Raw genomic sequence first — 13815 nt, forward strand, 5'->3', positions numbered from 1 at the left:
GAGGAAGAGGAGGAGTCAGACATGCAAAGAGACAGATGGATGAAGGGGGGTCCTTTTTAAGGGAGAGGGTAACAAGTGAGGGGGGGTGGTGTCCAGAGCTGTAAGGGGGTGACAAAACAGGTATCCGTGCGTTAGGATGGGGCACAGGTAGAATCCATACAATGTTCACTGACACACACACTCACACACACAATGACACATAGTTCTGACTTAAGTTCTGGAAAAATCCACGATTTCAGAACCAACAGGTGAGAAGATTTGCTCAGAAAGATGCTGCAGCAGCAACAGGATGATCAAAACCACAACAAAGAGCATCACTAAACCCAGGGATCTGCAACCTTACACACTTAAAGAGCCATTTGGGTTGAATTTTCACAAACCAAAACCAAGCAGGAACCAAAAAGTCGTAGCTTACCCTTTAGAGCGTCAAACTCAAGGCCCGGGGGCCGGATCCGGCCCTCTGGGTGTATATCCGGCCCTCGAGATCATTTTATTTTATTGTTATTAACGGCTTCACCCTACTTGTATAATTTTGACAAAATATATTTTATGGAGAATAAAATATTGAAAGTTATTTAAGGTTTAAGTTGATTTACTCTTGAATAATATTCCTGCCTGTTTTTATGAATAGTAATGTTAAAAAGTTATGTTTTTATAAGTTTTAATAATTGGGATTCTGTTAGCTTTTTGGACTATTTTGGTATTTACTAAGATTTTCAGGCTGTTTTGGAGTTAAGCTAATATTTCAGCTACATGCTAGCTCTTTTGGCTAATTTAGGCTTTTAAAAAAAATTTTAGGCTGTTTTGGAGTTAAGCTAATATTTACACGCTAATTGGCTAATTAAAGCTTTTTTTTAAAAGTTTTTTTAAGCGAATTGAAGTTTAACTATTTTTTTCAGCTACATGCTAACTGTTTTGGCTGATTTACGTTTTTTTGGGGGGCATTTAGCTAATATTTCAGCTGGCTTTCAGCTTCAGCATTTTTAACTATCAATTTCAGGACCTTCAGCGATTAGCACTAGCATCTTCAACGGCCAAATTTAGCATTCACGGTAGCATTGTCGCAGGTAATGCTATATATCTAGTTCATAATTATGTTAAAAGTTACATTTCTATAATTTTAAAAATGTAGTTTTAGAGTGTTCAATAAATGTTTTTCCTGTTTGACCCACAACCTAAGGTGTGTTTTGGATTTTGGTCCTCTGTGCGATTGAGTTTGATACCCCTGACTTAGAGAAATAAGACTGATTTGTATTTATGTTACTGTTCCTATTATAATACGTATACATTGGCTTTTTTAGGATAAAATATTTAAAATAACAAAATATGATATAACTTTTGACAAAGAGTTTTATGACTTCCTTTCAAAATAAAACATATCTCAAATAGGATAGTATTTTTTTAACCTTAAGGGGGCACCTAAAGTACTTCAATTTGTTCAAAAATAGAAACTATTGAATATAAATTGTGGTTGTGCTTACTGACCTCAGATTGACACAGCAACAGACAAATCTGTCATAATGTTGTAGCTCAACTGTTAAACTATGAACCACTTTAAGGATTTTGGAAAACTATGGGTTTTATCATTCAGGAGCCTGACAAGGGGACTCTGTTCGTCAACTGTTTGTGAATGGATAGAATAAAGTTTAAAGTTTTCACTTTACTATATATTTTTTTTTACTTTAGTTACTATTTAAAATGAAAAACTTTATTTTTTCTTAAATCAGAGAGCCACAATGGAAGGGTAAAGGAGCCACATGTGGCTCCGGAGCATCAGGTTGCAGACATAGACTGTATTGCAGAGCCCTGGTTAACCCTTTAACACCTGAGCTCCAGTGTTTGTTCTTTGATTTACTGTAACTTATTAACCGTTAACACAGTCAAAGTCAAACCAGCAGATAGTGAAGGAGAAAAGCGGCTCACACCGCTTTTCTCCTTCACTATCTGCTGGCATGACGTTGATCGTGTTAACGGTGAAAAGTTACAGTACCTTAAAGATTAAGCGTCACAGGTGATGCCTCAGGTGTTAAAGGGGGGGGGGGGGGGAAATTTGCTTTTAAAACCTTTTAGTTCCCTTAAATCAAACCTCCAGATTTCATGCCCAACACAAAGAAATACTTTCCTCAAAGCATTAGCAGCCTGGTTATTCATATCCGTGTAAGCATGCTCATTTAAATTTCCCTGTCACCTCAGCCACAGTGACCTTTCGCTGAAGATAATTGGATGTTCTAAAGTCCTGCTTTTGTGTTGCACATGCCAGCAGTGTGCTTGCAGGAGCCTGGATAAGGTCTCCTGTATAGGTGTGTGGAGAGGGGGGGGTGGATTAGAATGTTTTTGCAGTTAAAGATCATAGTAAATAAAGTATTTTTATTCGACACACATGAGCACATTTGCAGTATGTATACCATAAGTGAGATGATGAATAAAGTTCGTTTTTTGTTTCAGCATTTGAATTTAAAGTCTCACTCTGATCATCGTCTGATGTATTCTAACGTAGTCTTTTAATTATGATGATGCCAAATTTAACAAAACTTCTGCAATTTGTTACATTAAAAAATATATATTTTATTATTATATTATCAATTAAAATTTGTGTTGCATAAATCAACTAAAATAATCAAATATTACATTTTAAATAGTTTTAATTTTAAACAAATTGCACTTGTTACAGAGCAGAAATTCATCTCTGAATAAGCCTCCGCTCATTTCCCATCATCCCTTTGTTTGTAATCTCTTCCACTTACTTACTCAACTTAACATTAACAAAAATGGCCACTATACAGTTTTGATCCATATTCCAGCTCAAACGAGGAAAACTGAAGCCTTTTTCCCACTGAGCAGTCTGGTACGGTCCGGTTTGATCTGGTATTTTGAGCGTTTCCATTGTTAAATGGACCCATCTAACAGTACCGACCCGTATCTCTTGAGGGCCTCCATCTGCTGTAGGTCCGTAGAAAAATAGACACTGATTGGCAGAGAGTGATGATGACATCAGAAAGAACCAATATAACGCTAAGCTAGCATTTCCAGTTTCCTCTTCATGACGGTTCTTACCCGGCCGCAGTCTTTCTTCAACTAACATTAAATTCATGTTATACACAATGTACAAAGAATTAAGCAAGAAAAAGAAGAGCTGCTGGATGAGCTCCATTGTTTTTGCTTTTCTAGTCGTCGCACTACAATGACATGCTAGCAGTCTACACCATGCATGCGCCGTGAAAACGAACCACTCAGAGGGAGCGAGGCTTAACTGAGTGGCAACGGTCATCAGAATTAACTGGACCGTCCCATACTACTCAGGGCTGGCCTCAGGCATAAGCGACCTAGGCGGCCGCCTAATACATCATCTGCTGGAGGGGGCACCTAATCACAATGATGAATTATTTTTGCTTTTTTTTATTTAAACAATTTGACGCACCTTTCATATAAAAAAGTAATAACCCAGTTTAGACAGCGCCCCTCCCTCCCCGTTGCCGCTGCTGTCGGAGCTGGTTGGGGGGAGGAGGGGTGTGGGCGGTGTTCAGAAAGAGGAGAAAACATGGTCTCAAAGCAGAGGTTTGTCTGTTTTACTTTTATAAAATTACTTGGAAATTCTCTCTCCTCTCCATTTTGGTTGAAAAAGATGAATTTAACGAGTGATCTAGTGTTTTCTTTTTTTTTTTCCTCAACAACTTTAACAGTTGAAACTCCCCCTGATTTCATTTCAAATATTGGCGGATCAGTGGCACAGTTAGTTAGATTTCTAGATAGTGAATTTCTACTACGAGCCTCGGCTGGAACATCTGAATCAAAGAGGGTGCCAAATTAGTTTTTTGGGCCGGGCCTGGTACTACTCCTACCGTGCTGGACTGCTTAGTGAAAACGAGGCTACAGACGTTCATGGATCTATTTGTCTGCAAGTGGATAAATTAGAATGGAGCAGGAAGCTTATAGCCCACTTATCATATTTTCTACGTCACATTTAGCTCTTTCTCCAACTGCATTCATTATCTACTCCTGATTCATAAGGAAATGCTCAGAAATACCATTTTAGACCTCCTTTTCTTTATTTATGTCCTCCATTATCAGAAAAATGCTACAGGAGCATGTTCAAAACCCCTTTTGGTCTTTTAAGACCTGTATCAATTTCCTATATTTCACCTTTTCTCCACCACTCTTCCTGTGAACTACGGTGAATAAAATGTGCAAAAACAAAATATCTACTAGAAGGAAATCCATAAAAAGGAGAGGCAGAAGGAAGAAAGCTCAAGCTAGGCCTCGCTTCAGCAAAACAGATCCATCAGGGAGGAGCGGGCCGAGTGGAGATAAGGTCAAGGATTACACTTCACTTTACAATAGCTGTGTTTCACTGCATTAACCTGTGAGTTAACCTATTGAAAGGAACCACAAGTGCCAGATAGAGCTCTAATGGACCTTAATGAAACTTCACCAGCCCCCCCCTTTTTTTTTTTTTTTTGGAAGGACAGACCACTGTTGTGTTGTGATGTTTCACAAAAAGACAGTCACAACAGAACAGATCTGGGACGCAGAAATCATTTTCAGAATCCGGTTAGTGGACGGTGAAAAGGCCACTGAAGGCTGTTTCTGCCCACTGAAGCTGCAGCTCATTATGCCGTTACATTAGGAAATTCATCATTTTTAATCATGGGCTTTAAGCTGCACCAGAGAGCAGTTGTCTCACACGCTACCAGCGGGTGGGGGGGTGGGGTCCGGCTATCCGGTGTCTGTGTGTGTGGTTATGCTCACATTCCCTCATAGATCACTGCATTGTTTACCATCACGGCCTCAAAAATGAGCGTTCCCACGCTAACGACGGACCCCCCCCCCGAATTACAGAAGTATGGGTAAAGTGGGCTGCTGGGGGGGGGCAGGTAAGTGGATGAACTCCAGGCTGCATGCTAAAGAGACAAAGTGACAGGTGAGGAGGGAGATGGAGATGAAGACTGAGAGGTAGTGGATTTCTGTCCGGAACCAAAACTGATCAGAACCCACAGGGCCGGGGGAGGGGGGGGCAGTGAGGAGGAGTTAAAATGAAAAAGAAAAGGGGGAATTAGCCAACAGATAGATGGATGCTTCTCATGGTCATCAAGGAAAGGCTCGGAGGAGGAGGGAGGAGGGATGCAGGGGGGTAACTGAGAAGAGGAGGAGACGGGGGAGCGGATAAAAGGAATCTAAATGAGAGTGCGGGTGGGAGTAAACTGAAGTGAAGTGGGAGGCAATTGGGGGGATGGGGAGAAGAATGGGTGGGTTGTGTGAGTGTGTTAGTTCAGATCGATACCGAGTGCACTCAATTATCATTCCAGTGTGTGTGTGTGTCCATTCCTCTGAGCTCTCTGGTATGTGTGTGGCTGCAGGGCTAAAGTCCTCATCCACAACTCCACCTAATGGGGAGCAGCGCACACCACAAGACTCCCCTCTGCCTCCTCCCTCCCTCGCAGCCCGGAGGAGAGGAGCAGCAGAGATGCTGCGGCTGATACAGAAACTGTATTGTGTCAGCACAGCCTCCTAATAAGGACCATTTGATCAAACAACCACTTATAAGCGCACCATGCTGTCCCGGGGGTCCTCTGTGTGCGGCGTAGCGACAAGAAAGGAAGCCACTCCGAGGAAAAGAAGAAATAAAAAATAATGCGGCTCACAGACGGAGTCTCTGTGTTTTTATGTGAGCAGAGACTCGCAGAAGGGTAACTGTAAATGACAGCGTTGTCAAATATTTCAGTGTCCTTTTGGCGGAAAGTTATTTATTCATATATGCACTGTCACATGCCGCAGGCACTTGAGAGCAACTGACTGCAGCTCAAGAATAACCTGACAATCATGCAACAGTGGAGAGGAAGGAGGAGGACAGGAGGAGGAAGAGGGGCGAGGACGGGGTGAACTCATGTCTTCACTATGGTCGGTTTAGGTGGGAAAAAACACATCTTTGACTCCTCCTCCTCCACTAGCATCATCAGCTGGTTGAAGACCCGCCTGGTTTGGTTCCCTTTATCAGCAAACAGGGCTTGTCACAGCCCCACCATGCTGCAGCCCCCACATTACTGCAGAGTAATCAAACAAAACTTGCCCTGGTGGCTTGTATGCACAACAGGATACAAGCCACAGAAACGTCTGATTAATCCTCCACTTGAGGCTATCGCGCTCCCATGAGGAACAGAAGGAGGAAAAAAAGCACATATAGCCCCGACTCGCTGCAGCACAAAAGCACTGATAACAGCCCAGACCATAATAGGCCCGGTGATTTTCATTTGACTCCCAGCGAGCAAAATCAGCAGCTCCTGTCCGTCTCCCCACTGCGAGCAAATCACCGCCCAATTCAGCAGCGAGCGGCGCTAGCGCTGTAACCTGGCCTCCGCTGCTGCACAGCTGCTGGTTTGATTTCTGCCCTGTGGCTGTTTTCTGACACTACGCTGTGTGGCCCCCCCACAGGGGGGTGGCGGTGGAGGCGAGGGCCAAGGGGGCCGGCTCGAGAAGCCCCTGGAACGCTGAGGCAGCACAGCGACGGTAACACTGCCATTAGAGGCGCGCTTGAATGACATGTTATTTTGTTGTTTGCTGCGGGGAGGAGTCGGCTGAGTGGGGGGGGCTCATGAAACCGCTGTGCACTGTCATGTCAGATATGTGCCGTTGTGAAGGACTCTCTGAAAGAGATGAATATTCCCTTTGACAACTGCTTTTCTTTGCACTGATACTCCAAACAAATCGGAGCGTTGTTGTAATCTCCCCCCAAAAAGGACATCATTCCACCATTAAAGCCTGAAGCTGACAGAAAACCAGTCTGTTTAGTGTTGTGTGTGTGTGATGGAGGGTGTGAGTAAAGCAGGCAGAGAAGAGGATATGGTGTGAAAATTCTGCCAAAAGTCTCCCAAGAGTGTAGATCGAACTCCACGTGCACAATGATCAAACTCCACGTGCGCAATAAACGTACTCCACATGCACAATGAACATACTTCATGCACGTGATGAACATACTCCATGTGCGCAATGAAGATACTCTACACAAATAATAAATGTACCCCACGCGCTCAATGAACGTACTCCACGGGCACATTGAACAAACTCCCTGTCCCCAATGAACATACCCCACATGCGCAATGAACATACTCCATGTGCGCAATGAGTGTATTCCGTGCGCACAATGAACGTACTTTACACGTGCAACGAGTGTACCCCACGCACTCAATGACTGTACTATAATGAATGTACTCCACGTGCTCAATGAACATACTCCATGCGTGCAATAAATGTGTTCCACGCACGTAATGAATGTACTCCACGAATGCAGTGAATGTTCCACAGGCACAATTCTACCTCAATGAGCGCTACTGTAACCCTTGTGGAACCACTCCTGCCCCCTTGTAGAGGCATTCCTGCACCCCCGTACCAACTCCTGTCTGAGTTTGTGTGAAAAAAACAAAGTGGAAACCTCTGTGTGATTGGCCACTTTTCTTTTGACCCCGCCCCGTTACTGTTGGTAGGGCAATATTGAATTATAATTGGATGGATTCATTCATCGTTCGTTTTTCAAAGTAAAATTAACGGAAAAAAAAAAAAATTAAAAGTACTGTTTCATATAATAATCATTTTCTAAACAATCTTAGAGAAACAGTTAAATTCTTTGCGTTCCCACTTAAGGATTAAATCAAAATCGGAACAAACAGACAAAGAACTTTTAAATGTAATATTTTAAGATTTCTGACACCAAACTACTTCCACTCCACCCATAATGCACGTTCCTCTTTTTGTGTTTTCCCCACCCTGTGATCCAACACTTTTCTTATAAAATGAATTAAAACATTCATAATGAGTTTAATTTCAATTTTTTTAAACTGGGAACATCAAAAATGATTTGTTTTACTACAGTACTTTAGAAATTGATAAATAAAGCAGTCCTTTTCCATCTTTTATTTTTAATTTGAAAAATAAATGATATGCAGATATTTACTGGGTTTTTTTTGTTCAATGTTGAGTTTCACATGGGAGAAGCTCCACGAGCAAACTAGTTTCAGGAGCGTAAGAATACGTTCACAGGCGAGCAGGAGAGGTCCCAGGAGCGTAAGAATACTATAGGAGAGTCTCTGCGTGCGTGGAGTTTGATATACGCTGGTAGGTGAGTTTTGGCGGAAATTTAACGCCATAAGAGGAGGAGAAAGAGGAGGGGGTGGACAAAGGAGGAGGAAACTTGCCTGTCTCTGCTGTGATCCCTCTTTCTTTTTCTTGCCATGTTTGCTGGAGGGAAAAGAAAAACAAAACAAAAGTGTCAGGATGTCGTATCATCCTCTTCCTCCAGTGGTCACAGCCAGCTATCATATAGAGAATGCCATCTTAATCTGCAGCCCCCCAGGTGGCAGGTGTGCTAAAGCAGCTATGAGGAGGGGGATAATGGAGCCATCATCTTCAGTGGATTATCTGCTTTGCAGCCCCCTGCTTTTTGCAGATTAGATCAAAATGAGAGATCTTCATCTCTTTCCAGCTGACTGCCTTTGGTGTGAGCTAAACGGAAATTGAACGGTGGTGGTTCGGCTACGCCAGCTTGGCCACGCAGGTGTCGGTGCCAGGGATGGGCTCCGGCCTGGACTGGCAGAAACCCCAGCGGCAGAGAGCCGCGGGGCCGGACACTGACCTGACGTTGAGGCTGAAGACTCGGCGGGCCACCAGGAACCTCATCAGGTAGTAGATGACCACGATGAGCACCAGCAGGCCCAACACCACGCCAATGATGGCTCCTGTGATCACGCCGGCCTGGATGGGAACTGCAGCCAGGGAGGGAGAAGACAGGGAGGAGTTACAGGAGAAAAAAGGACACAAAGACAAAGAGAAGAGTGGATGAGACATGGTGGGAGAGGAAGGAGTGGGGGTTGGAAAGAAAGGGAATAAGAGATGAAAGGTAAACATAAAAGCGAGAGATAAACTGGTTTAATGAAAGATGAAGGCTGCGTGAACAGAGGAGGAGGAGAGACAGGGAGGCCAGCTAGGAGGAAGGTGAGCGTCATGGTGGGAGAAGATGAAGGAGGAGAATAAAAAGATAGCAATCTCAAAGAGAAAAGGAGATAAAATTCTAATTGATTTCATTTAACAATTTAACACGATCAATGTAATTCCAGTAGATTCTGAAGGAGAAAAGCGTCTCCGCTTTTCTCCTTCAGAATCTACTGGAATTACGTTGATCGTGTTGAAAAGTTAGAGTATGTTAAAGATTTTTGTGTTACCAATGATGCCTCAGGAGTTAAAAGGTTAACATTAAATCATCCTTTTTGGGGGAAAAAGCCTCCCACTCTCATCTCGCCTTTCTCAAAAACCAGCAGGCGGACGCTGGAGGGACGCCCCACGATGTCCGGCGGGTTCTTGGCGTCGCAGGTGAAGGTGCCATTATCGGTGAACTCCAGGTTCTTGATCAGGATGGAGCCGTCACGGCGACCCGGGTTCCCCACAAACTCCAACCTGTCCTTGAAGGGGCCCTTATTGTCCAGGTATGCCTCCCCCCCAGTGTAGTGGAAGATCTGTGGAGAGCAGAGGGTTGTTTTTACAGCATAAACATTTAAAAAATGAAAATTTAGTGGAGGAATTATGTTCGATTTGATGTTTTTTCTCAGTTTCCTGCAATTATTTTTTACATTTCACAAATAAAGATACTTTAGTGTGATTAAAATGAACCAAAAACATAAGAACATGTTTTTAATCATATCACACATTGATTTTAAGAGAAACTTTATCGAATAAAATAACATGAAATAAAGAAGAGATTTAAACTTATGTTTAGCTTATAGAATATCCAATTTTAAAGCATTTTGGAGCCAAATTTTGTTTTTATATATAACGTTTAACATTTTGGGTGACCCATTTTTAGCCTTCAAGCTCATATAAACATTCATATCCTATTTTATGCATGTAGCTCTCAGGCCTTAATCTCATAAAATGGCAAAATTCTCCCTAAAAATCAGAACTTGCTCCGTTTTCTGCCCTGTAGTGCATCACCATTTCACTAGGGGCAGTAGAAGGGCTCATTTCAAAATGGCTGCTTCCATGAAATCTCAAAAACACTTTTAGCGAGAAAATTTTGCTAATTTCCAAAACTTTATGGTGAGAATAACTCATCTGTTGTTGTCTTATTGTATTTTTAACTTCTGGTTGCATTGAAATAATGTAAGAAAGTCTTGATAATTAATTATTTATGACAAAGTTACACCATTTTAAAAATGTGGGAAGTAAATTAGAGACAGTGGGTAAATAAGGTGCTGCTCCCTTAACATCTATGTCACATGTGTGAAAGTCAAGGCCCAAGGGCCGGATCTGGCCCTCTGGATAATTATATCCGGCCCTCCAGATCATTTTATTTCATTCTTATCAAAGGTTTTTTTTCTTACTTGTATAATTTTGACAAAATATATTTTATGGAGGGTAAAATATTGAAAGTGATTTAAGGTTTAAGAAGATTTTTTCTGGAATAATATTCATGATTTTTTATTATTCATAATTATGTTAAGAATTTACGGTTTTAAAATGCAGTTTTAGAGTGTTCAGTAAATGTTTATCCTGTTCGGCCCGTGACCTAAGGTGTGTTTTGGAATTTTGTCCCCTGTGTGATTGAGTTTAACTCCCCTGATCTATGTCAATATTTTACATCTTAAACTAATGTTAGCTGCGCTTCCATTGATTATGAAATTGCGCAAATTGGATTTGGGATAATAAATTCCCCTAATGGAAACACTGTCATTTTGAAAAAAACTCCCAATTATTGGAAAAAAAGTTTTAGTGCTTGGAGGAGATGGTTTACATCGACATACTTCGCAAAACTGCAATGGAAATACTTTTTTTTAATTAAATAAGGTCACATGACCAACAACTGGGCTACACAGCGGGCGCCACACTAAACCAGAATGCCGCCGTGCGGCGACCTAAATGCCAGATTTTTCTCCAAATTCAGCAGGTGACTGCCTGGTGGCCGCAGGTGGCACTTGTAATCTGACAGCGACACTTGCATTTTTACAAGTCGTTTTTAAGAAAAAGTTCCAATTTAACAGCAATCAGACAATTTTTTTGACATCCGTCAGTCACCGCCCTGGCACATTTGGAGGTAGTCCGGCAGCAGTAATGTTCCCTCTTAATTTTCATGAGTCCGTGCAGCCCCCCTCTAAAGAACGGTTCAAATGCCGAAGTCCATTAGTTCATGATGATGATCCGTTCGGTTGGTCCCTGAACGCACCATCTCTAATAATTTGAGTTTGTAACTTTGCTTTTGATGTAAATAGTGAACTTAAGTAGTATGTAATTGTGTTTTGCAAAGAATGTGCAAGCAGTGTGCGATTGTGCAAGCGCCCAGGGATCGTTGCCCCGGACAACCTCGGTCTGCACGTATGACCACGCCAACGATTTTCAGAATAACTGGGCGGCAGCAGCTAATAGTGAAGTTTCTGCCGATGCCTCCCTATCACGCGGTGGCAGCAGCTTTAGCCTCTCAGCATCACACAGCTCATCAAAAGTTGAGCGTGTCATACGGAATTGTTGAATCCACAACAACTCAGTAAAATCCCCAATGACGATTTCCAAAATTCGCTTCATCTGTAGCTGCTCCCACAAAGCTTGCTGCTTCAAGACGCCGACATCTCCTCTGAATGATGATGATGAGCGCTCTTGGCAGAAATTTGAATGTATCTGCAGTGAATCAGAGTATTGTTCATGTTTTTAATGATTTGGTTGGTTTGTGTTTATTCCAATAATTGTGATTTAATAGAAACAGATCAGCAGATCACCCTATCATAACTCATACTTTTTATTTCTCATCGTAATATTGCAATTTTGGGAGAATTTCATCAAAGGGCTTAAAAACATCTTGACTGTAAAGCACATGTATTTAAGTCAAGGCCCGGGGGCCGGATCCGGCCCTCCAGGTAATCCTATCCGGCCCTCCAGATCATTTTATTTTATTGTTATTAATGGTCCGATGTTATCTTGTGCTTATTTCTAACTTGTATCATTTTGACAACATATATTTTTACAAAGGGTAAAACACTGAAAGATATTTAAGTTTTTTAAACAATCTAATTATTCTGGAATAATATTCCTGCCTGTTTTTATTCATAGCCGTGTTAAAAATGTATGTCTTTAAAGTTTAATAATGTAGTTTTAGAGTGTTCAATAAATGTTTATCCTGTTCGACCTAAGGTGTGTTTTGGATTTTGGCCCCTTGTGTGATTGAGTTTGACACCTCGGCTGTACAACATCAGAATTTTCTGTCATTTCTTTAACGTAGTAGGCTTCACAGGGTAAATTGTTTAAATCTTGTACATTTCTAAAATGATCTCTGCACTTTTCAATAAAGTGCAAACATAAACCTTTTGATTTTAATTTATTTACAATCATAGTCTCTAAATCTGATACTTCTAATTAATAGTATAATAGTTGTAGTTTTCTGGGATTTGACAGAAGATTTTTCAGGGTCACATTTTAGCTGTTAGTTTGGTTGAATTACTGTCAGGAGCTTCAGAAATAAGATTATTTTTTACTCTGAATTCATTAATAAGTTGATTTCTAAAAGGGCTTCTTAACATGTCCTCACAATCAAAGATTTAAGGGAAAAGTATTTTCTGTCTCATTAATTATTCAATAACCTCACAGATGTTTTGGTGTTGTTTTAAACAATTGTAAATTACATCTTGAAGCTGCTTTCTCTGCAGCACAAAATCCAGAGTATTTCATCCAACACTTGTGACTCCTCCGCAAGGTCAAACCTGATGCGCACAAATCAGAGTTCTGTGATTGCTATTCATCCTGGAGAACCTTTGGCGTGGCACGGACGTGTCAGAAATCAAATACGACACCTTAAAAGGACAAATGCTCCATGAAAAGCCATAGATGTATGAAACTGTAAATCTGTGCAGGCAGGAAAGAAACCAGCGACTGAAGATAAGTGAAAAAAAAAGAAAGGTCTGGTTTCAAAGTGAGGAGCGCTGCAGGAGACGGAGGTGAGGGGAGGATGTAATGAGAAGGGAGGGGAGGGACTGGGGAGGAGGAGATTAGAGGAGGCGGGCAGAGGGAGGCGCAGTGAGGAGGGGGAGATAGAGAGATTAGAGAGATGGCAGGGCGATAAGGGTGGAGAGAGCCAAATTAAAGGTTGGAGAGGCCGCAGGTGGAGGACAGAAAGTTTCCTGGAGTTATTACATGAGAGAAAACTAAACCTCAGTTATAAGACCTTCTGAAAAATACAGATTTTTAGTTTATTGCTTAGAATATTTCAGGAAACCTTTGGGGTCAAATCAGGATTTGAAAAATAAGATTGTAAAAAAAAAAATAAAATAAAAAAATGAAAGTAGTTTTTAACTCGAAAATATACAATGCAAACTTGAAGGAATTACTGAAAATCTGAAAAATAAAATTGAAAACTTAAAAGAAATATTGAAAATTTGAAAACTTGAATAAAAAAATAAAGAAAACTGTTACCAAAATAACGTGTATTCATACTTGCAACTTTCCTTTTTCCCTGTTTGCTTTCAGTTCTCTGTTTTCAGTGTTTATTCAGATTTTTGAGTTTTTGCTGCTGAGCTGTTCTTAATTTTACATGGGGGCGGGGCTTAGAGCTCATTGGCTACTGGTACATGTTTAAAACTGAAAACAGAGAACTGAAAGCAAACAGGGACAAACGTAGTATAAATAAACGTTAAATGTACGTTAAAGATTTTGAGTTTAAGCGTCATAGATAATGCCTCAGGAGTTAAAGGGTTAAATCACTGCAAAAAATGAGGTTTAAGTAAATTTAACATTTCAAAAAAAACAATATGAGGATCAGCCCCTTGAGATGTCACATCTCGTTTTCAAGGGGTT

The 13815-nt window shown here is 41.2% G+C and overlaps 1 protein-coding gene across 1 annotated transcript in view; it reads right to left on the reverse strand.

Moving 5' to 3' along the window:
• The window catches only part of mpz (myelin protein zero), a 19305-nt gene that overhangs the window by 1790 nt on the left and 3700 nt on the right, over positions 1-13815 (reverse strand). Inside the window, exons 3-5 of the mRNA XM_024280081.2 lie at positions 9284-9497; positions 8621-8750; positions 8184-8226 (exon numbers count right to left, since the gene is read on the reverse strand). Coding sequence (XP_024135849.1) covers positions 8184-8226; positions 8621-8750; positions 9284-9497 — 387 coding nt within the window. The remainder of the gene's footprint in view (positions 1-8183; positions 8227-8620; positions 8751-9283; positions 9498-13815) is intronic.

This window comes from Oryzias melastigma, linkage group LG17 (assembly GCF_002922805.2).
Source record: "Oryzias melastigma strain HK-1 linkage group LG17, ASM292280v2, whole genome shotgun sequence".
Lineage (NCBI taxonomy): Eukaryota > Metazoa > Chordata > Actinopteri > Beloniformes > Adrianichthyidae > Oryzias > Oryzias melastigma.